The sequence below is a fragment of the Puma concolor genome, chromosome A2 (genome assembly GCF_028749965.1).
Source record: "Puma concolor isolate L17-30 chromosome A2, mPumCon1.1.hap2, whole genome shotgun sequence".
NCBI classification, from domain to species: Eukaryota; Metazoa; Chordata; class Mammalia; order Carnivora; family Felidae; genus Puma; species Puma concolor.
In genome coordinates this window covers 155111020-155130571 of record NC_141668.1, presented here as the reverse complement: position 1 = coordinate 155130571, position 19552 = coordinate 155111020, and the positions used below count along the sequence as shown (strand labels likewise).

The following is a 19552-nucleotide window of genomic DNA, read 5'->3' as shown; positions in this document are numbered from 1 at the left end:
GCCACCCAGGCGCCCCTCTTGGAAACACTTCTGAAGCCCCTGTCCAGCCCCAGCCTCTGTCAGAGAGACGCTCTGAAGCCACTTCTAGAACCCAGGTCGTGGTCTTGCCCTCTGTCTCCCAGGACCTCAGGTGGCCAGCCGACCTTCCCAAATGGCACACCTGTGAGCAGGCGGTGACGACACTGATCCACCAAGTGCTGGCAGTACTGGATCTCTGCCCTGAGGTCTCGCAAGTCCTGATACTCAGTACGGTACTGCTTCTTGAGGTCTTTGAGCTTCAGGATCAGCAGGAATTCCTCCTCATCGATGATCATCAGCCCCTTGTTCTCATACTCACCTGCAGGGACACAGGAGTCAGAGAATGAGGTGCTCACTTGGGGTGTGGGGAGGAAGGTATTCTGGAAGGACAGAACAAAGTGCTGGCAAAGCCTGAAGACCAGAAACCAGAGGAAAGGCTGGGGTGTGGTGTGCGGGTGGACAAAGCACCTGGACTTGCCAGGCGACCAGGACATATGTGGAAGAGGGAACTCAGGCCAGAGGGGCCACACTGGCACCTTTAAGAACAGGTGGGGGTGCCTGGGTGCCTCAGTCGGTTATGCATCCAACTTCGGCTCAGGTCATGGTCTCACAGTCCCTGGGTTCAAGCCCCGCCTTGGGCTCTGTGCTGACAGCTCGGAGCCTGGAGCCTGCTTCAGATTCTGTGTCTCCCTCTCTCCCTCTCTGCCCCTCCCCCGCTCATGCCCTGTCTCTCTCTCTCTCTCTCAAAAAATAAACATTAAAAAAAAAAAAAAAAAGAACAAGAGGGGTGGCAGAGGAGAGGGTAGAGATGGCCCATGTTTCACACTTACGTTGATCTTAAACCTCAGTGGCCAAAGATAATTTAGTAAGCACCTGGATTAAATGGATGTTTTCCTTTTTTGTAAGCTATATACATGAACTGCCAGCACTTGGGCAAGGTTCCCTATTAATAACAGTGGCTGTAAATCTGTATCATGTCGAGTGGCTGTCAGAAGCTCCGGGAGGAGAGGGGTCAGTTGCGCTGTTCGTCAGCTCTACTCACGGTCTCTGCATGACCTTCGAAGGTCTGTCAGTTGACGAGGGTTGCTGAGTTAAGACAACATGGTCTGTGGAGTCACGCACCTCAGCCACTGCCACTGCCCACAGCACCTTGAAAGCTCAACATAGGCATCATGTCAACCCCCCCCCCCCACCAGGGAGTGTGGGGCTTCCACCCCAGGACCCCTGGAGAGTGAGTCCTGCGTGCGACTGAGGTGTGTGGCAGGGGTGTGCGAGGCAGTCTCCAGGTGCCCTTCCGCTGAGGTTTACTGCAGAAAAGTTAAGACGCTGTCACAGACACCACATATGGAAAGGCAACTGGGACCTTGAATTGGTCCCAATTCAAGGAGTCTGGAGTTGGAGGGTACAGTGTGGACTGACCTGGTCCGTGTACTGTGGGCAGTCCCCAGTGTGGTCACTGTGACAGACACAAATCCTTTATAAGGTCTTTACAGTATTCTATTTCACAGAGTCTTTACAGTATTCTGTTGACATGGGGAGGGACTGTGAGCACCCTGTGTCCCACTGCGGGGGAGGGGGGTTCTCTGATTATCTGCAAGGAAAACACTTCAACCTAAAATGATTTTTCAGGGGCACCTGGGTGGCTCAGTCAGTTAAGCATCCCACTCTTGGTTATGGCTCGGGTCATGATCTCACAGTTCATGGGATAGAGCCCCGTGTCGGGGTCTGCGCTGACAGCATGGAGCCTGCTTGGGATTCTCTCTCTCTCCCTCTCCCTCTGCCCGTACCTTGCTTGCACATTCTCTGTCTCTCAAAATAAACATTTTTTTAAAATTAAAATGATTTTTCATTTTTCTTTCACAAAACACTAATCAACATGCCAAATTTGCTGACCTTCTGGGCCAATAAGTGGCTATCAATCAAAATGAATCAAAAAATGAATTCAGTTGATCTATTTCCTCAAGATAAAAGTATTTTATTTGGTATTTTAATAACCAATGGGAAAACAAGTGATGTTGGGGGTAAGAGCAAAAATGTTTTCTTTGGTACTGAAAGATAAAATTTATTTATTTATTTATTTATTTATTTATTTATTTATTTATTTATTTATAAGTTTATTTATTTTGAGAGAGAGTTCAGGACCATGAGGGGGAGCAGAGAAAGAGTGAGAGAGAGAGAATTCTAAACAGACTCTGTGCCATCAGTGCAGAGCCGGATGCAGGGCTCAAACCCACGAACCATGAGATCATGACCGGAGCCAAAATCAACAGTTGGATGCTTAAACCAACTGAGCCACCCAGGTGCCTCTGACAGATAAAATTGTAAGTATTTTATTTTACTATTTTTTTTAATCAATTGAATGTAATTTTTTTAATGTTTATTGATTTTGGGAGAAAGGGTGCATGCATGAGCGGGGGAGGGATAGAGAGAGAGAGAGATGGAGAGAGAATCCTAAGTGGGCTCCATGCCTAGCACAGAGCCCAACTTAGGGCTCAATGTCACGACTGTTAGGTTATGACCTGAGCTGAAATCGAGAGTTGGATGCTTAACTGACTGAGCCACCCAGGTGCCCCTAATTTAAAATATTTTATTTTTATTTTTATAATGTTTATTTATTTTTGAGAGACAGAGAGAGACAGCATGAGCAGGGGAGGGGCAGAAAGAGAGGTAGACATAGAACATGAAGCAGGCTCCAGGCTCTGAGCTGTCAGCACAGAGCACGACGCGGGGCTTGAACTCACGAGCCATGAGATCATGACCTGAGCCGAAGCTGGACGCCCAACTGACTGAGCCACCCAGGTGCCCCTAAAATATGTTAAAATACTGTTTATTTATTCTTCATCTCATCCTTTAAAAACATCTGTTTTCAGGTATATTTAGGCATAGATGATATGTCAGCACAGCATGAGTATATATTATTTAAGGTATGTAAATATGTAATAAGAAATTGTACATTCAAAGAAGGTGTGGGCAGAAGAGACAAAGAAGTACTTGGCTCTGGGGGCACCTGGAGCTTCTGGGCGGGGGCATGAGAGCCACCGTCACCAGCCCTTCCCTGTCCCCAGATCCTTGGAGGCTTTGCCCTCTGGAATAGTGTGTGAGTTGCTCTGTAGGGTGTGAGCAGAGTGGCCTCAAGAATTTGGAGGTGCCCTCTGAGAAGTAAATGAGCAAGGTACGTGTCTCACTGTGACATGATCCACCTGGCCTGCAGAAATAAAACAGATGACATCTAGAGATGTCCCCACTGATAACCACCTGGAAAAAGGTTGTGATTTAGCAAGATAAAGCCCAGTAACCTCTGGTGTGCCCTGCTGAAAGGACAATGGGACCAAGCCAGGAATATGAACAAAGATGTGGTTTCTGAACCTCTGGCCTCAGAGTCAGGATGGTTACTCATTAAAATGCAGGTTCTGAGCCTTGCTCCAGATCTCCTGAGTTAGAACCAGCAGTCCGGGCCTGGGAACCTGTGTTTGACTAGCCCTCCCAGAGGAGTTCTCTGAATACTCAAGCTTGAGGGTCCCTGGCCCACAGTGCAGGTGTGGGCAGTGTCTGCCACTGTGACAAGGGCACCAGGTCAGGGTAACCAGGTGAGCACCCTCCTCACAGTAAGGTCCCTGCTTTCTGAGCCTGAGGGCCCCCCATACCACCTGGCTTAGGGGATGAGATTTTGCCAGGCCAGCATTGGGTGTTGAGGGTTTGGCATAAGGAATGGTCCTAGTGACAATGGATCCCCAGGCTCTCTGGTATCCATATTCTCTTTCCTTCCTCAGTTTCCTGTGTCTTGACCAGCACCCTCATGTCAGTCAGACTACCCTGGGTAGTAAGGAGACCACACCAGGATCTCGGGGCCTTGTGGGGGACACCAGCTGCCCATTTTCCTGGGGAAGCCTCTATAAGCCCAAGGCCTGCTTCTCCACTGGGAGAAGCACCTAGGTCTGAGATAACAAAATAATGGGGGGCCCACAGGCAGAAGCTGACTGACAGGGAAGGACCCTGTGATTCCCAGGGCTGACTAGAGCCATGTGACCCAGGGGTGAAGACTGCACCCCAACATGCCCTGCGGCCCCCTCCCATCTGAGTCCTCCAGTACCCAGGGCTGCCCCATTTAGCGCAGGATGTTCAGCTCCCACGGCCACCCCCCACCCCACTATCTTCCCATCATATTTACCTTGTTTCTCCCGGAGTGACTTCTGGAAATTTAGTGCCTCCTTGGTCACGTCCATCTCCCGCTTGATGGCATTGATGCGCTGTGTGGTCTCGCTGGCCCTTTTCCTCCGCTCATTCAAGATGGATTTGTTCTCTTTGAAGATGCGGTTGATCTCACTGCCTCGCTCATTCTTAAAGTCCTCGAAGGCCACGGGTTTGGGGGGTGGGGTACTGGGCCTGAAGACAGAGGGGGAGGGGAAGGAGAAAGTGGGGCAGGGTCTTAGAGCCTAGAGGCACTTGGCCTCTCTTCGCCGGGGCTTCTGTGGGCAGAAGGCCCAAACTCCCAGGCACCACCTATCCTGCACTGGAGCTACCCTGTGTGGGAACCGCTCACCTGTGTCTGTCTCACTCAGCAAGCAAGGACACATGACCATTGCAGAAAGTGAGGACAGCAAGGAAAAGTGTAAAAAACAGAAAACAAAGCAAAAAACCACTCACTGCCTATTAGCAATTACACTTTGGTGTCTCTACTTCAGGGATCTCTTCGATAATTTTTTTAATGTTTGAGGAGCACTTGGGTGGCTCAGTCAGTTGAGCATCTGACTCTTGATTTCGGCTCAGGTCATGATCCCAGGCTCGTGGGATCAAGCCCCATCTCGGGCTCCATGCTGAGCATGGAGCCTGCTTGGGATTCTCTCTCACCCTCTGCTCCTCTCCCCCGCTCACACATGTTCTCTCCCTCTCTCTCTAAAATAAAAATAAATAAATAATTAAAGTTTCTTTAATGTTTGAGGTCACACAGTAGATGTAATTTTACATCTTACGTCATTCACAGAACCATTCTTTCGTGTTATAAGGAGCCCCGAGAACTCTGGTTAACAAGATATAATTTGAAGTGCTGGGGCAGGGAGAAGCAGATCGTCTGCAACTTCCTATGAAATGCATCGAAAAAATAAGAGGGATTGGGGTGACTGGGTGGCTCAGTGAGTTAGGCGTCCGACTTCAGCTCAGGTCATGATCTTGTGGTCCATGAGTTTGAGCGCTACGTCAGGCTCTGTGCTGACAGCTCAGAGACAGGAGCCTGCTTCGGATTCTGTGTCTCCCTCTCTCTCTGCCCCTCCCCTGCTCACACTCTGTCTCTCTCACTCTCAAAAATGCATAAATGTTAAAAAAAAATTTTTTTTAAATAAGAGGGATGGAGAGAAAGATGGATGTGTGATGAAATAGGTATAGTAATATGTTAAATGTAGACTCAAGACAGTATTCACTGTCCAGTACTTCCAACTTCTGAGTGCTTAGAACTGTTCACCTGCTGGGGAAAAAATTCTTCATGCACATCCTTGTACATCCCAAGGGCAGAGATAATAACTCATTTAGTGCCTTTGCCATCACATTAGCTCCTGAAGGTATTTCACAAAAAAACTGTTGTCACCTTTTAAAATTGATGATGCAATGAACATCTGTTTGCACAAATCTTTGTGCACATCTCTAATTATTTCCTCAGGATGGATTACTGAACACTCAATGACTGACTCACCAGGGAGAGAAACTGGGTAGCCAGAGGAAGGGGTCTCATACCTTGAGAATTTGGTGCCTTTTTTTTTCTTTGTCTTTAAGTAGGCTTCAAACCCAGCATGGAGCCCAACATGGGGCTTGAACTCATGACCCTGAGATCAAGACCTGAGCTGAGATCATGAGTCAGACACTGACTGAGCCACCCAAGCACCCTGAGGGGCCTTTTAAATGCATTAGTTATTTAAAAAAAAAAATTTTTTTTTTAATGCTTATTTATTTTCTAGAGAGACAGAGCATGAGCAGGGGAGTGGTAGAGAGCAAGAGGGACAGAGCAACCGAGCGGGCTCTGCAGTGATAGCAGAGAGCCTGATGTGGGGCTCAAACTCACAAACCATGAAATCATGACTTGAGCTGAAGTCAGACGCTCAACTGACTGAGCCACCCAGGTGCCCCTAAAAATTTTTATTTAAATAATGGCTATTTGAAGGGTCTAAAATGATTCCATGTGTAACTGCGTATCTTGGAGGAGTCCTGAGGCGGGACCATTTTGCATGTGTATAAGCCATCATGTTACTTCTTCTTCTTTTTTTTTTTTTTGTTACTTCTTTTTGGATTGTACTCCTAGTCTTTGCCTGTTATCCCCTGTTGTATCTCATGTATCTACAGGCACTATTCACATGTTGAGGATCACATTCTGGTTTTGAAAGATCTGGAGCAGGAACTACCATTAGAGGGTCACCTGGGTGGGCGTAATTCCTCCTTTGGGGAGTCCGAAGGAAGGGGCTCAATGCTGGAGGTCTCCCGTTCCCGTATCGTCATGTCTTTGACATCCCCCTCCTTGGAGGATGGGGTCAGCTGGGTCTTGGACGTAGAGACATCCAACTCCTTGCCACTCACAGGGCTGCTGGCACCTTCCTTTCTTGCTGAGGAGCTAGGAGGAGAAGGCAGGAAGACCCCAGGCTTAGTCATGGGCAGTAAGGTGTCTCTGGTGCTGAGGAGAGTGACCTTTCCAAACCCTCTTATATCAGAAGCCCCATCCCACTCAGTCTTATTTAGATCATACATGTGGGCCCAAACGCAAAGAGTAAGACCCTATGGATAGGAAGAGGAGAGCATTCTTCTCCTCCTCGTCAGAATAAGTAGCCCTCCCTTCAGCAGCCTCAGCAGGAGACACCTGGGAAAATGGCAGTCTCCAGGTCTGGAAGCAGGTGCACCTGTGGGGTGGGCCACAGGCTCCTGGGAATATCCTGGCCATTGAGGCACTTATCACACAGGCACCCCTGGGAAGGAGTGGCAGAGCCCCCATCCAGGTTAGGTCTGGGGACCGAAGGTAAAGCAAGACATGTCTGCCCTGATACCTTGACCAGCCCATGAGTTCTGCATTCTCCCACCTACATGGGTGCCCACACCAGCTCCCAGGAAGGTAGCTGCCCTCCCCCTCCGAGTGACGGTGCCCAGGGTCCTCCTTCTCAGAGAGGCACGTCTGAGCAGGCCTGAATCATCAGGAGGATGCGAGAGGCCTCGGCAACCCCCGCTACCTGACTCCTGTCCTGCATGTGATGGTTTTGCACAATCAGCTTTGGACTGTGTCCTTGACCAAGTGATAGTAACAACAACAACACATTCCCACTGTGTACTTTCTAGGTACGGGGACTGCATTCACCCACATCTTCACAACCCCCGTGATTTTGATGCTACCATTATGAGTCCCAACTTAGGGACCAGAAAATGGAAGCACAGAGAGGCTGTCATGCCTCACACAAGGGTGAAAGGCGCTTCCTAGAGCCTATGCTCTTTGTCCACTGCTACCAGCATCTCCCAGGGAGAGTGTCTCATTAAGTGAGCCTTGCATACACAAATGATCCTTGCCTGAAAGGTGAACTGTGGTTTTTAGGTGACATGAGCACCAGGCAGCTGGGTCACAGGTGGTTTCCGCGTGCAGTACTAAAGTGGGGAGTGCTAGCCTGGCCTCTCTCTTCTACTCTACCACTCATCAGTGGTGTGGCCTTGGACCACACCCCTGGGCCTTGGTTTCCACATCAGTAAAATGGAGACATTAATGTCCACCTCATGGGGTCGCTGTGTGGACAAGAGGTAACCAGCCCAACCTGAGTCCCGCGGATACTGCTAGTACTGGCAGTAATGGGAGCAACTGTGACCAGCCAGTAGCTAAGACACTAGCTTAGCTACTCTCTTCTTTCACCAGCCAAGGAGGGCCAGGTGTTGAGCAGGTAGAGCAGCAGGAAGGTTACTCACCTGAGCTGCTCTTTGAATGTCTTCTTGGACTTGGATTTCTTCCCAGGTTTGGCAGAGAAAGGGGTGACCCCGAGTCCGAAGCCTTGTCCATCAGGCTCACCTACTAGGTGGCCATCAACGTCCACAAGCCCTGCCTGGAAGAGGCCAGCCACAGGGCAAGGAGTTAGTTGAAGGGTTCTGGCCTGTGGGGGACCCAAGTGCATGCGTGCTCTGGTGGAAACGTTGACCCCACACACCAAGATAGCTGTCGCCAGTGCCACTGACTTCAAGCTGCCCCCAACAGCACTATCTCTGGCCATTCTACCAAATGTCCACTTTCCACGTCAACACCACGCCATACCGAGAATCTCAAGTCCTGTTGCCGACGTGACTCCAGGAACTGGTCTTGTCTGTGGTCATGTCTCTAATTTTGGAGACCATTTTGAATTCCTGTATGGCAGACTCTTGCATGGGTCACACTCATCCTGGTGTTACCTTTACCTGTTGCAACCCTAGATCTGCTTTAATGTGGAACACTTGCTGCTTCTGAAAAGGTCTGGGGATGGAAACATCTGACATGAATGCTGTCAACAAGAAGCAACCATGCATACCTTCTGGACCGCAGAAATGGCTGCAAAGTCATTCTTATCTATGAGGGTATACTTCCTGCGCAAAGCAGATTCCACTTCCTGTTCCTGTTGGCTTGAGAGAGAGAATGAGAGAACACCTGACACCCGGGGCCATGCTGAACCCTCTGGAGCAAGAACCAAGTACTGGAGGTAGAACTCATGTGGGTGTGGCCCCCCTCTGATGGAACCACACCCTCCTCATGAACCAGACCAGACAAAACAAGTTCATGCCACATCCCGATTTCTCAGTGCACACATCTATTGTCCAGCCTCCCAAATTTGTAATGGCCACCCTTCCTTGCCAGGCACTTCTGCTCCAAGATAACTTTAACAAGGACTGTAAGCCTGCCTCAGGACCATGCTTTCCTAGGTGCTATCTTTAAAGGCCCTTTGGGGGGTGCCTGGGTGGCTCACTTGATTAAGTGTCCGACTTCAGCTCAGGTCATGATCTCACGGTCCGTGAGTTCAAGCCTCACATCGAGCTCTGTGTGACAGCTCAGAGTCTGGAGCCTGTTTCGGATTCTGTGTCTCTGTCTCTTGCTGCCCCTCCACCACTCAAGCTCCCTCTCTCTCTCTCTCAAAAATAAATAAACATTTAAAAATTATTTAAAAAGGGCCCTTTGGAATTGCGTGACCCACTTCTGTGATCCACCCAGCATAAGCCACTCAGTTTACAGGTATGCCTGCACCCATATAAACCACAAATGCCTCTTGAGGTGGGGGTGGGGAGCAGGGAGCATTCACGATGCCCTGCTCTGGCCATGCTCAGGGCACTCAGGGCCGGCACTCCTTAAGGACCTCCTGTTGAGTTCATGAACTCAAGAAACATCTACCAGGGACTACCAGGGACTCCTCTCTGTGTTGTCCTTAAATGGATGTCTGTCCTCCCCGCTTCCCCCAGGGGAAGGGAAGGGCTGGAGGATTTGAGAGCTCAGGGGCCTGGGCACACCCCAAGAACTCTGATCTGGCTCTTCACCCACGAGAGACAAGGCAGTGCACGTAGAGGCCATGCCCTGACCACGGGAAATGAAAATGGCAGCCTGATGTAGGAATCCAGTGGGTGGGGAGGGTCCCTTACCTCAGAACCACCCGGAACTGGTTGAACACCTCCTGGATCTGTCTGAGGTTGATTATCTGGAGGGAAGAGAGCAAGGCAGAGGTTAGGCCTCTGGCAGCACAGCACAGGGTATGTCTCTGTTCATAGAGAAACCAGGACTCCTTGACTAACCCTTTGATCCTCTGTCTTGAGAATGGCATATCTGTTCTCCTCAAGAACAAAGAAACAATTGCTTAATAGTTTTCAAGCTAAGTATTTATTGAGGCTATAAAAATGACCTTTTCTAAGGGAAGATCTCTGTAAAATTAGAATGTCTCTGGTACTTGAAAATACTAAGAAAAAACATTTTAATAAAATGTATTGTCCTCAGCTCTCTCCTGTTGCTGAAAGGTTCTGTTATGAACTTTTGTGTGGTTACAGACACATATACATCTATGGCTGGGGGAAGGCTATTGGCTTCCCTCTCGGCCCTAGGGACCACAAGCATTACCCCTGAGGGTCAGTCTAGGACTAGCACTGTTACAATGCCAGAAGGGCCTGCCCCTCCATCGTCTGAGGCCTGCCAGTTGTAGCTGCCACAGTGACAGGCTAGGGATGGGGAGGCGTCTGTCACGTAGCTCCCTGATGAAGGGTTTGCTGGCCTGCACTGTGAAAAAAGAATGCAACCTTCCTCCTGAGGGCCCTTCCCCATGTGGCTGCCGTCTCTTCCTCCTTGGCCTACTCCAACTCGGGCCCTGGGTGTCTGCCTTGTAAACCAGCATGACCATCATCCTTGAATGGCCTCACCCCACCTGGCACAGCCAAGCACCTGAGCTCCTACAGCTCAGTTAATTCCAGCTTGCTTTCCCTCCTCACTGTACAAGTGTGGCCACCAAAGTCCACGAGGTTAAGCATTTTGCTGACATCACTCAGCAAGGAGGCAGCTGAGCTGGGACGTGATTCAGGGCAGCCTGGCTCCAGGGCCTGCACTTGTGATGGACCACCCCCTGTGTGGTCAGGGCCGGTCAAGGCTTCTGGCCACTCTGTGGGGCACACCCATCCTTGTAACCCTAAACATGGATGCTGAGGCTTCAGTGGGCTGCAGGGGCCGAGGCCAGGGGTCCAGCACCACCCACCCGACACCCACTGCACCCACTCAGTGTAAGGTTCTAAGGCCAGCACAGCACAAGTGGGGGTATGCCCAGGATAGGGAGACCCAGGCCACTGGGCATGGTGGTCCCAAGGAGATGCTCCTTACATCAATCTCGTCCAGTGTCCCCTCCAGGTACCTCCGCACCTGGGAGTTAATCTCAGCAATCTGGATTTCATCCATGGGATCGTAGTTCACAAGGGTGCGGTTGGCCTTGGAGGAGGATGAAGAACATGTCAACGAGCTCCAAATACCTGAGCCCGACGGGGGCAGAAGGGGTCATTCTGAGAATCAAGGTGGAGAGGTTTGGGCACAGGTCCTGGCCACCTAAGCCAGCTCCATTCCCTTCACCATCAGGTCCTGGCCAGGTGCTCGGGTCACAGAGGGACAACTGGGTCTTGGAGGGAAGGAAAGCCACCTGTCATGAGCTTGCCACTCCAAGCAAAGGGCTCTGCTGGCTGAGTCTCAGGAGACTCTAGGATGACAGCCATGGGCAGGAGGTGGCTGCCTCTGCCTTGAGACACCTCCCCCCCCACCCATGAGCAGGCCCAGGCAAGCCACCAGAGGTCTCCTGACCCCACCCTCTGCCCTCAGGGCTCTATGCTGCTGCCCCTCCCCCGCTGCCCAGTATGCCCCACCTCCTCTGACCTTGACCATCATGCTATCTATCCCTGCCCTACCTGCCTGGCACCTGGCCCCCTGCCCCTCATCTTCCTGCCAACTGTCTGCCTCTGCTCCCTGATATATGACACCCCTGCCCACATCCTCCTGCTCTTCCAATTTCCCTGCCCACCAGGCATCCCTGGCTCCTTAGCCCCTCTGACCCCAAAGTCTCCCTGCCTACTTGGCCCTCCTGGGGCCTGTCCACCCAGTCCCTCTGCCCACCTGGTACTGTGACCGCAGTCCCTCCAGCACTCCGGCCAGCCCCTCACCCAGCCACCTGCCTCCAGCCCCTTACCAGGCTGTCGTGGATGGCCAGCTCCTGCTTGAGCAGTGCCAGCTCCTTCTCCAGGTTCTTGACCATTCGCTGCCAGGGAAACACAGTTTGGGACGGGGCAGGGAGGACAGTCAGAGAGGCCACTCTGCCTCTTCCACATCAAGCCCACAGTTCCCCAACCTGTGGCCGGACATCCTGGCCCCTCCTGGTAATCCATGGAGTGTGATCTCAGCATCTGGACAATTCCTTCCCCGCCAGTGACTCCTTCCCAACTGGGGTGAGTTTAGGGCCTTCGGGGGCCTCACAAGTCCTCTGGCCTCTGCTTCTTTCAGCAGACAGAGGAGATTTAACAGAGTGAGCACAGGCACCCACAGGGCAACCTCACACCTCAACTTCCAGGAACTTCGGGTTATTTCCAGTCTACCAGGGTGAAGGCCTTCTCATTGCAGCCCACTGCCTCCAGGAGGCTCTCCACGCAGTCGTACCTTTTACCCTCATCCTTCCCAACCACTGCACAAAAACATGTCACATTCCCTGCTGATAATCACGTATGTCACCTCCAAAGTTTTGCTGTTACAAACAAGGCTGCACAACATTTTTGTACTTACATCTTTGTGTCTTTATAGGTTTCTGTAGGATAACACAGGCTCTTTGTGATCTGCCCCCATTAACTCTTCCCTACCGTTCTCCTCCAAGCTCATTCCACTCCTACCAAATTGGCACACTCCCGCCTCTGCACTGCCTGTCCCCTCTGCCCAGGACACTCTTCCCCCAGGTGTTGCCCTGGCACACCCCCACACCTCCTTCAAGTCTTTGTTCAAAAGCTTCTAAATTAGGCACATTTCAATCACTCGATGTAAAACGTCAGTTTTACACACTCCCCACTCCCACACCACTCTTTTTTCAAATCTTGCTCTAATTTTTTTTATAGCACCTATCACCAACACACCCTAGAGCAGTGCTGTTTGACAGTACTTCCTGTAATGATGGAAATGTTCTATATCTGGGCCCTGAGTTACACGTAGCTACTGAACCCTGGAAATGTCATTAGGGTGACCAAGGAAGTGAACTTTTAATTTTATGTAACTAATTTAAATAACCCCAAGCGAGTAGCAGCTACTATACTGGATGGTGGAGCTCTAGAACTTACCTATTTCTTTTTTTTTTTTAATATTTTTATTTTTTAATTTTTATTTATTTATTTATTTATTTATTTATTTATTTATTTATTTATTTTTTAACGTTTATTTATTTTTGAGACAGAGAGAGACAGAGCATGAACAGGGGAGGGGCCGAGAGAGAGGGAAACACAGAATCTGAAACGGGCTCCAGGCTCTGAGCTGGCAGCACAGAGCCTGACGCAGGGCTCGAATTCACGGACCGTGAGATCGTGACCTGAGCTGAAGTTGGACATTTAACCGACTGAGCCACCCAGGCGTCCCTTTTTTAACTTGTTTTTAAATTTATTTATTTATTTTGAGAGAGAGAGAGAGCAGGGGGAGAGAGAGAGGAAGAGAGAGAATCCCAAGCAGGCTCCACGCTGTCAGTGCAGAGCGCAATGTGGGGCTCCAACTCACAAACCATGAGATCATAACCTGAGCTGAAATCGAGAGTCAGATGCTCAACCAACTGAGCCACCCAGGCACCCCTTTAAACATTTTTTAAAGAAAAATTGTAGGCACGCATACCTCATTTCACTGTTCTTTGCTTTACTGAGCTTCTCAGATACTGTTTTTTATAGATTGAAGATTTGTGGCAACCCTGAATCAGGCAAGTCTATCGGCACTATTTTTCCACAACATTTGCTCACTTCCTGTCTCTGTGTTACATTTGGTGACTTCTGCAGTATTTCAAATTTTTCATTATTATTTTATTTGTTATATTACCTGTGATCAGGGATTATGAGTCACTGAAAGCTCAGACTTGGGGTGAAGTAGGCTCCATGCCCAGCATGGAGCCCGACACAGGGTTTGAATTCATGACCCTGAGATCAAGACCTCAGCTGAGATCAAGAGTCAGACACTGAACTGACTGAGCCACCCAGGTGTCCCAGCAATAAAGTATTTTTAAATTCAGGTAGGTGCATTGTTTTTTTAGACATAATGCTATTGCACACTTAACAGACTACAGTATAGGGGTGCCTGGGTAGCTCAATCAGTTAAGCATCCAACACTTGATTTCAACTCAGGTCATGATATCACAGTTTGTGAGATTGAGCCCTGCATCAGACTCCATGCTGACAGTTCCAGAGGCTGCATGGGATTCTCTCTCCCCGTCTCTCTTTGCCCCGCCCCAGACTACTGTATAGCATAAAAGTAACTTTTACAGGCACTCATTTGACTTGCTTTATTGTGATATTCACTATATTATAGTGGTCTAGAACTGAACCCACAATATCTCTGGAGGTATGCCTGAATATTTGAGGTGTACAACATGATATACACATACATAGTAAAATGATTACTATAGTCAAGTTAGCTAACATATCTATCTCCTCACCTAGGGACAATTTTTTGTGTGTGGTTAAGAGCATCTGACATCTACTTTCCCAGCAAAGCTCAGATGATGGTTAGCATTTTTGAGCAATAAAGCATTTTTTAAATACAGTATACAATACGGTATTATTTTTTGAATAATGTTTAATGTTTATTTTTGAGAGAGAGAGACAAAGCACGAGCAAGGCAGGGGCAGAGAGAGGGGGAGATATAGAATCCGAAGCAGGCTCCAGGCTCTGAGCTGTCAGCACAGAGCTCAATGTGGGGCTTGAATTCACAGAGTGCAAGATCATGACCTGAGCTGAAGTCGGACGCTCAACCGACTGAGCCACCCAGGTACCCCTACAATATGGTATTATTAACTATGGTCACCATGCTGTACTGAACTGGGGATAAGATAAGATCCCCAGAACTTATCCATCCTATAAATGAAAATTTGTGTACTTTGACCAACATTTCCCCTTTCCTCAGCCCCTACCCCCACTCTTGGTAACCACCACTCTACTCCCTGTTTCTGTGAATTTGACTTTTTAGGTTCCACATGTAAGTGAGATCTTGCAGTATTTTTCCTTCTGTATCTGGTTTATTTCACTTGGAATAATGTCTTCTAAGTTCATCAATGTTGTTGCAAATGGCAGGATCTAGATTCACTTCTTTTATTTTTTTTTAAGTTTATTTATTTAAGTAATCTCTACACCGAATCTGGGGCTCAAACTCACAAATCCGAGAGTAAGAATTACATGCTCTCCCTGGGGCTCCTGGGTGGCTTAGTCAGTTGAACGTCTGACTTCAGCTCAGGTCATGATCTCAAAGTTGGTGAGTTCGGGCCCCGCATCGGGCTCTGTGCTGACAGCTCAGAGCCTGGAGCCTGCTTCCAATTCTGTGTCTCCCTCTCTCTCTGCCCCTCCCCCACACATGCTCTGCCTCTCTCTGCCTCTCAGAAATAAAGAAAACTAATAAAAAAAAATTTTTTTAATAGAATTATATGCTCTCCCGACTAAGCCAGCCAGGCTCATTTATTTCTTATATTTATCGTATCTCTCTCTCCCACCCCCAGTAGTCAGCTCTTTGAGGACACAGATTTGTGTTTTTTGTATATTAACACACTCCAGGTGCTTCAAAAAGTGCCTGGCACATGGTAAGTGCTCTATAGATTTTAGGTGAATGGATAAATGACATATTTCTAGAAACAGAATTGCTGAGTCATTTTACATTTGATGGATACTGTCCTGTTGTCTTTCAAATGAGAGGCACAAGGGATTTTATGCTGAGAACCTTCTCTGTGAACAACAGGGCGTTCTTCAGTTGTCAAAAAATGGCCACTGGAGGGAGCCCCTGACAACCGGATCCTGGTACTGGTGACCAGGGCTGTGATCAGTCTGCAGCGAGAGGTGACAGAACCCTGGCATTCTGGTGTCTTTGTGACAATTCAGGGCACAAAGCCTAAGACTCAAAGCACATGACCAGGGTCCAAATCCCGGCTCTGCCCCTCTGGGAAGCCCCAAGAGGTTCTCCTTCAGGTAGACTTCCTATGAGGTCAACGGGAGAGGCTTGGTGGCCAAGCCCCTCCCCTCAGCTGAGAGATCTCAGTTCTAAAAAATACATCATGCCGCCGCTAGGGAAAGTTGGTCTGTTGAGGGCCTCCAGCTGGATGACTGTCCAGTGTGGCATGGGGAGCCAGGCTTAGATCTCTGGGCCAATCAGGTGATGTGAGGAAATGGGTCATTGGCTCCCCCTGTAACCAGCCTCCATGTCACATCCTGAGACCATAGGTGCTTCTCCTCATGCCTGGCAGACTCACCCTCCTGTACCGAATGGAAAGAAGCTGCTTGGAAACACAGGGCTGGAGCACCAGACCCCACAGAACAGGGCCTGGCAGCACCTCCTGGCTGACCAACTCCTTTTTTTTTTTGTATCTCAGATGGAACACGAACCTGACCAATGCCTTTAAAGATCAGGGACATTTTCTGGATGGAACTAATGCCTTGGAAACAGCACAGACTCAAGTAAGTTCCCTGACGGTCAGGGGTTTTCATCATAAACATAATGAGGATAATTCAGCGCCTTCTGTTTAAGTAGCACACCAGGCTAGGAGCACCTTTCCACTCGGGAAACTTCCCTGGTTGACCCCACTGCAGCCTGCAGGTATGATCTTCTCTCAGCAGAGCAGAATATCAAGTGTTTGTCTGCTGCCTGTTTACACCCAAGGCTCACAACCTTTACACCACCTCACAGAATCACAGACTGACAGAGTACGAGGGTCACCTGGAGGTCATCAGTCCAGCCTCCTAGTCCATAGGTGAAAACTCTGAGGCAATTCCACAGAAGCTACCCCATGGTCCAGAAAACAGGCATCTATACTGAAGAGGGCGCTAAGAAATAACACAGGCAGACTGGCTGTGGTCTATGGAAGTCGGCAGCCCAGGTAATTTTCCATGCCTCTCTCAAGAACTCATGCTTATAAATGCTTATCATTTTTTAAGTTTACTTATCTTGAGAGAGAGAGAGAGAAAGAGAGCATGAGGGACAGAGAGAAAGGGAGAGAGAGAAAATCCCAAGCAGGTTCTGCCCTATCAGTGCAGAGCCCGATAAGCTCTTTTTTAATTAAAAAAATTTTTTTTAATGTTTTTATTTATTTTTGAGACAGAGAGAGACAGAGCATGAGCAGGGGAAGGACAGAGAGAGAGGGAGGCATAGAATCCGAAGCAGGCTCCAGGCTCTGAGCTGTCAGCACAGAGCCTGACGCGGGGCTCGAACTCACAGACTGCGAGATCATGGCCTGAGCTGAAGTCGAACACTTAACCAACTGAGCCACCCAGGCGCCCCTTAAATTTTTTTAATTAAAAAAAATGTTTATTTTTTAAGTAGGCTTCGCACCCAGCATGGAGCCCATTGCAGGGTTTGAACTCACAGCCCTTGAGATCAAGACCTGAGCTTAGATCAAGAGTCAGACACTTAACCGACTGAGGCACCCAGGTGCCCCCCCACCCACCTTTTTAAAGAAGTAAAACACTGCAGACAAATATGCAGCCCCTATGTACCTCTCTCCAAGTCCACCGCCCCCCCCGACACCCCAGAGGGAACCCCCAGCCTCAGGTTGGTCTTTTCGCCCCTGTGTTTTGTTGTTGCTTTTTTTTAATGCACACACATGTATCGATGAACGATATTCAGCTATGCTTCACATGTGTTTAGACAGATGCTACCATTTGGCCCGCTTCAATCCGCTTGAGATTATCCAGCTGGCGGCTCGAGCCCTGGCTCTCTCCCTCCCTGACTCACTCAGCTCCTCTCTGGTGAAGGGCTAGCGGTCCCGTGCCCAGCTGCTCACTAGTACAATGAGCAGCACAGGCACCGTTCTGCCTCGAGGCTCTTCACATACATATGTGGGGAATGCCTCCAGACTGTCCACCGGGAAGGGGAACACTGCTGACCCATACAGCGAGCAGCGCGCTAGCTAACATTTACTGAGCATTCAGTCCACGACAGCACTGTGGGAAGAGGTTTCTCCCCATTGTATGATTCTCCACAGCCTCTCTTAGAGAGTGGATTCTGCCACTCCCCCAATTTACTATTGAAGAAATGGTGGCTTACTAAGAATAAGTATCCTGCTGAGGCTGTACAGCTGATGGAAGGAAAGAGGAGGTTGCTGAACCCCCAATGTGGGGGCCATGGCTCTTAACTACTGTGCCAGTGGTTCTTGAGTGTGGCCCCGGAAGAGCAGCAGCAGCAGCAGCATCTGGAAACTTATTAGAAACGTGAATCCTTAGGCCTCACCCTTTGGCCAATGGAATCAGGAACTCTGAATAGGTTCAGTGACCTGCGGTTCCAGAAGCCTGCCTGGAGGGGCTCCTGGGTGGCTCAGGCGATTAAGCGACAGGCTCCAGGTTTCTGCTCAGGTCATGATCTCACAGTTCCTGAGATGAAGCCCTGTGTGGGGCTCTGCTCTGATGGTGTGGAGCCTGCTTGGGATTCTTTCTCACCTCTCTCTCTGCCTGTCGCCCCCTCACATTCTCTCTCTCAAAACAAACATACAAACAAACAAACATTAAAAAAAAAAAAAAAAAGAAGCCGGCCTGGGGTTCTGCTACCAGGGTCTGAGAGCCACTGCTCTAACCCACCCCCCTCCTCAACCTCCAAACCATGGGTTAGTTACACAGAGCCACGGGGACCACTATTTTCCTTTAGGATTTGGAATCTGGAAGGTTTAACTACTTTGTCATGAGCTCAGGGCAGGTACACGCTCCTGTCTCTGGTAACCATGATTCCACAAGCATCCTGAAGGAAAATGAGGTAAATGAGTTTTTACTTTACAAGAAGTTGCCAGGATGCTCTCGAAAGCAATTTAATAGATTATGCTCTGGCCAGGAACAGACAAAGGCTCTCGTTTCTGCACATTCTCGCCACCACTCTGCATTGTGGAAACGTGCTAATTTTTGCTAGTCTGAGGGTGGACTTTCACTAAGGTTTCAACCTACACCTCCCTGGTGGTGGTGCTGAGCGCTCCTTCTGATCGGTCAGCTGTGCTTGCTGAGAGGGATCACACAGGTCGGCAGCAAAGAGGTTCCGTAGCGTTATAACCAGAGGAGTCTGAGAGATGGTCCACACTGACTGAACTCTGAAACAGCTCTAAGGAACTCTCATATAGAAGCCCAGGGTAGTCAGAGGCCCTGAAGCCTCACACATGAACTGGGTGGGGACCTGACCTGGTCCTTTCACCTGTGCGGTGGCCCCCAAGTGGGGGGGTCTCCAGGGGCTCTGAAGACTCTGGCCTGTCCCAGAGTGGAAAGGGACTGACCCGGGATCGCATTGAGGCAGGAAGGGAAGTCAGGCTTGTGTGACCCAGGCAACAAACCCACACACCTCCACGGTGAGACATCTGCCCACAAACCCCTTACTACCTCAGCATCATACTTTTTGTTGATGGCAGGCTCAGTGGTGACCAGCTTCATCCTGCTGGCAAACCGCAGTGAAGACAGCTGAAAAACAGATCAGACAGCCCTCTATGTCTTTGGCCAATTGCTTATGAATAGAGATATTTTCAAAACAGGCCAAAGGAGTCCACTAGGAAAGACGAACTTCTGCATATAAGTCTACTCCAATGTGAAGTGTGGGGTCTCCTTGGGGGTTCCACCCGAGTCCCTCTGGAGGGGCAGCCAGGCAGGGGTAATTATGGCCGCAGGCCTAGGAGGCAGCCACGTAAGTAGGCACTTGAGAAACAGCCCCAGCACTGTGCCCCACTGCACCGATGTTACACGACAGGTGGAGGGCTGTCCCTTGGCAACGAGGAACTGCCAGTGGTAGCACAGGGCGGGCCCTGAGATCCCAGCCTCACACGATGGCGGGCTGTCGCAGGGCCCCGAAACAGGGGGGCGGGCCTGGGGGAGGGCCACC

The 19552-nt window shown here is 49.7% G+C and overlaps 1 protein-coding gene and 1 long non-coding RNA gene across 7 annotated transcripts in view; one reads left to right on the top strand and one right to left on the bottom strand.

Moving 5' to 3' along the window:
• KIF9 (kinesin family member 9) overlaps positions 1-19246 on the bottom strand; it is a 30499-nt gene extending 11253 nt beyond the window's left edge. The window contains exons 1-9 of the mRNA XM_086698376.1: positions 19060-19246; positions 11688-11756; positions 10838-10942; positions 9622-9677; positions 8526-8616; positions 7936-8069; positions 6419-6610; positions 4187-4401; positions 161-337 (exon numbers count right to left, since the gene is read on the bottom strand). Of these exons, the coding sequence (XP_086554502.1) occupies positions 161-337; positions 4187-4401; positions 6419-6610; positions 7936-8069; positions 8526-8616; positions 9622-9677; positions 10838-10942; positions 11688-11756; positions 19060-19110 (1090 nt within the window). The 5' untranslated portion in view covers positions 19111-19246. The remainder of the gene's footprint in view (positions 1-160; positions 338-4186; positions 4402-6418; positions 6611-7935; positions 8070-8525; positions 8617-9621; positions 9678-10837; positions 10943-11687; positions 11757-19059) is intronic.
• LOC147583620 (uncharacterized) overlaps positions 1-19552 on the top strand; it is an 83141-nt gene that overhangs the window by 60919 nt on the left and 2670 nt on the right. Inside the window, exon 5 of one of the 6 annotated variants that reach the window (XR_015248408.1) lies at positions 16083-16167. This is a non-coding gene — a long non-coding RNA (uncharacterized LOC147583620). Of the gene's footprint in view, positions 1-122; positions 260-7323; positions 9972-16082; positions 17590-19552 lie in introns of those variants that run through there. The other 5 variants (XR_015248407.1, XR_015248412.1, XR_015248410.1 and 2 more) reach the window with 5 other exon arrangements.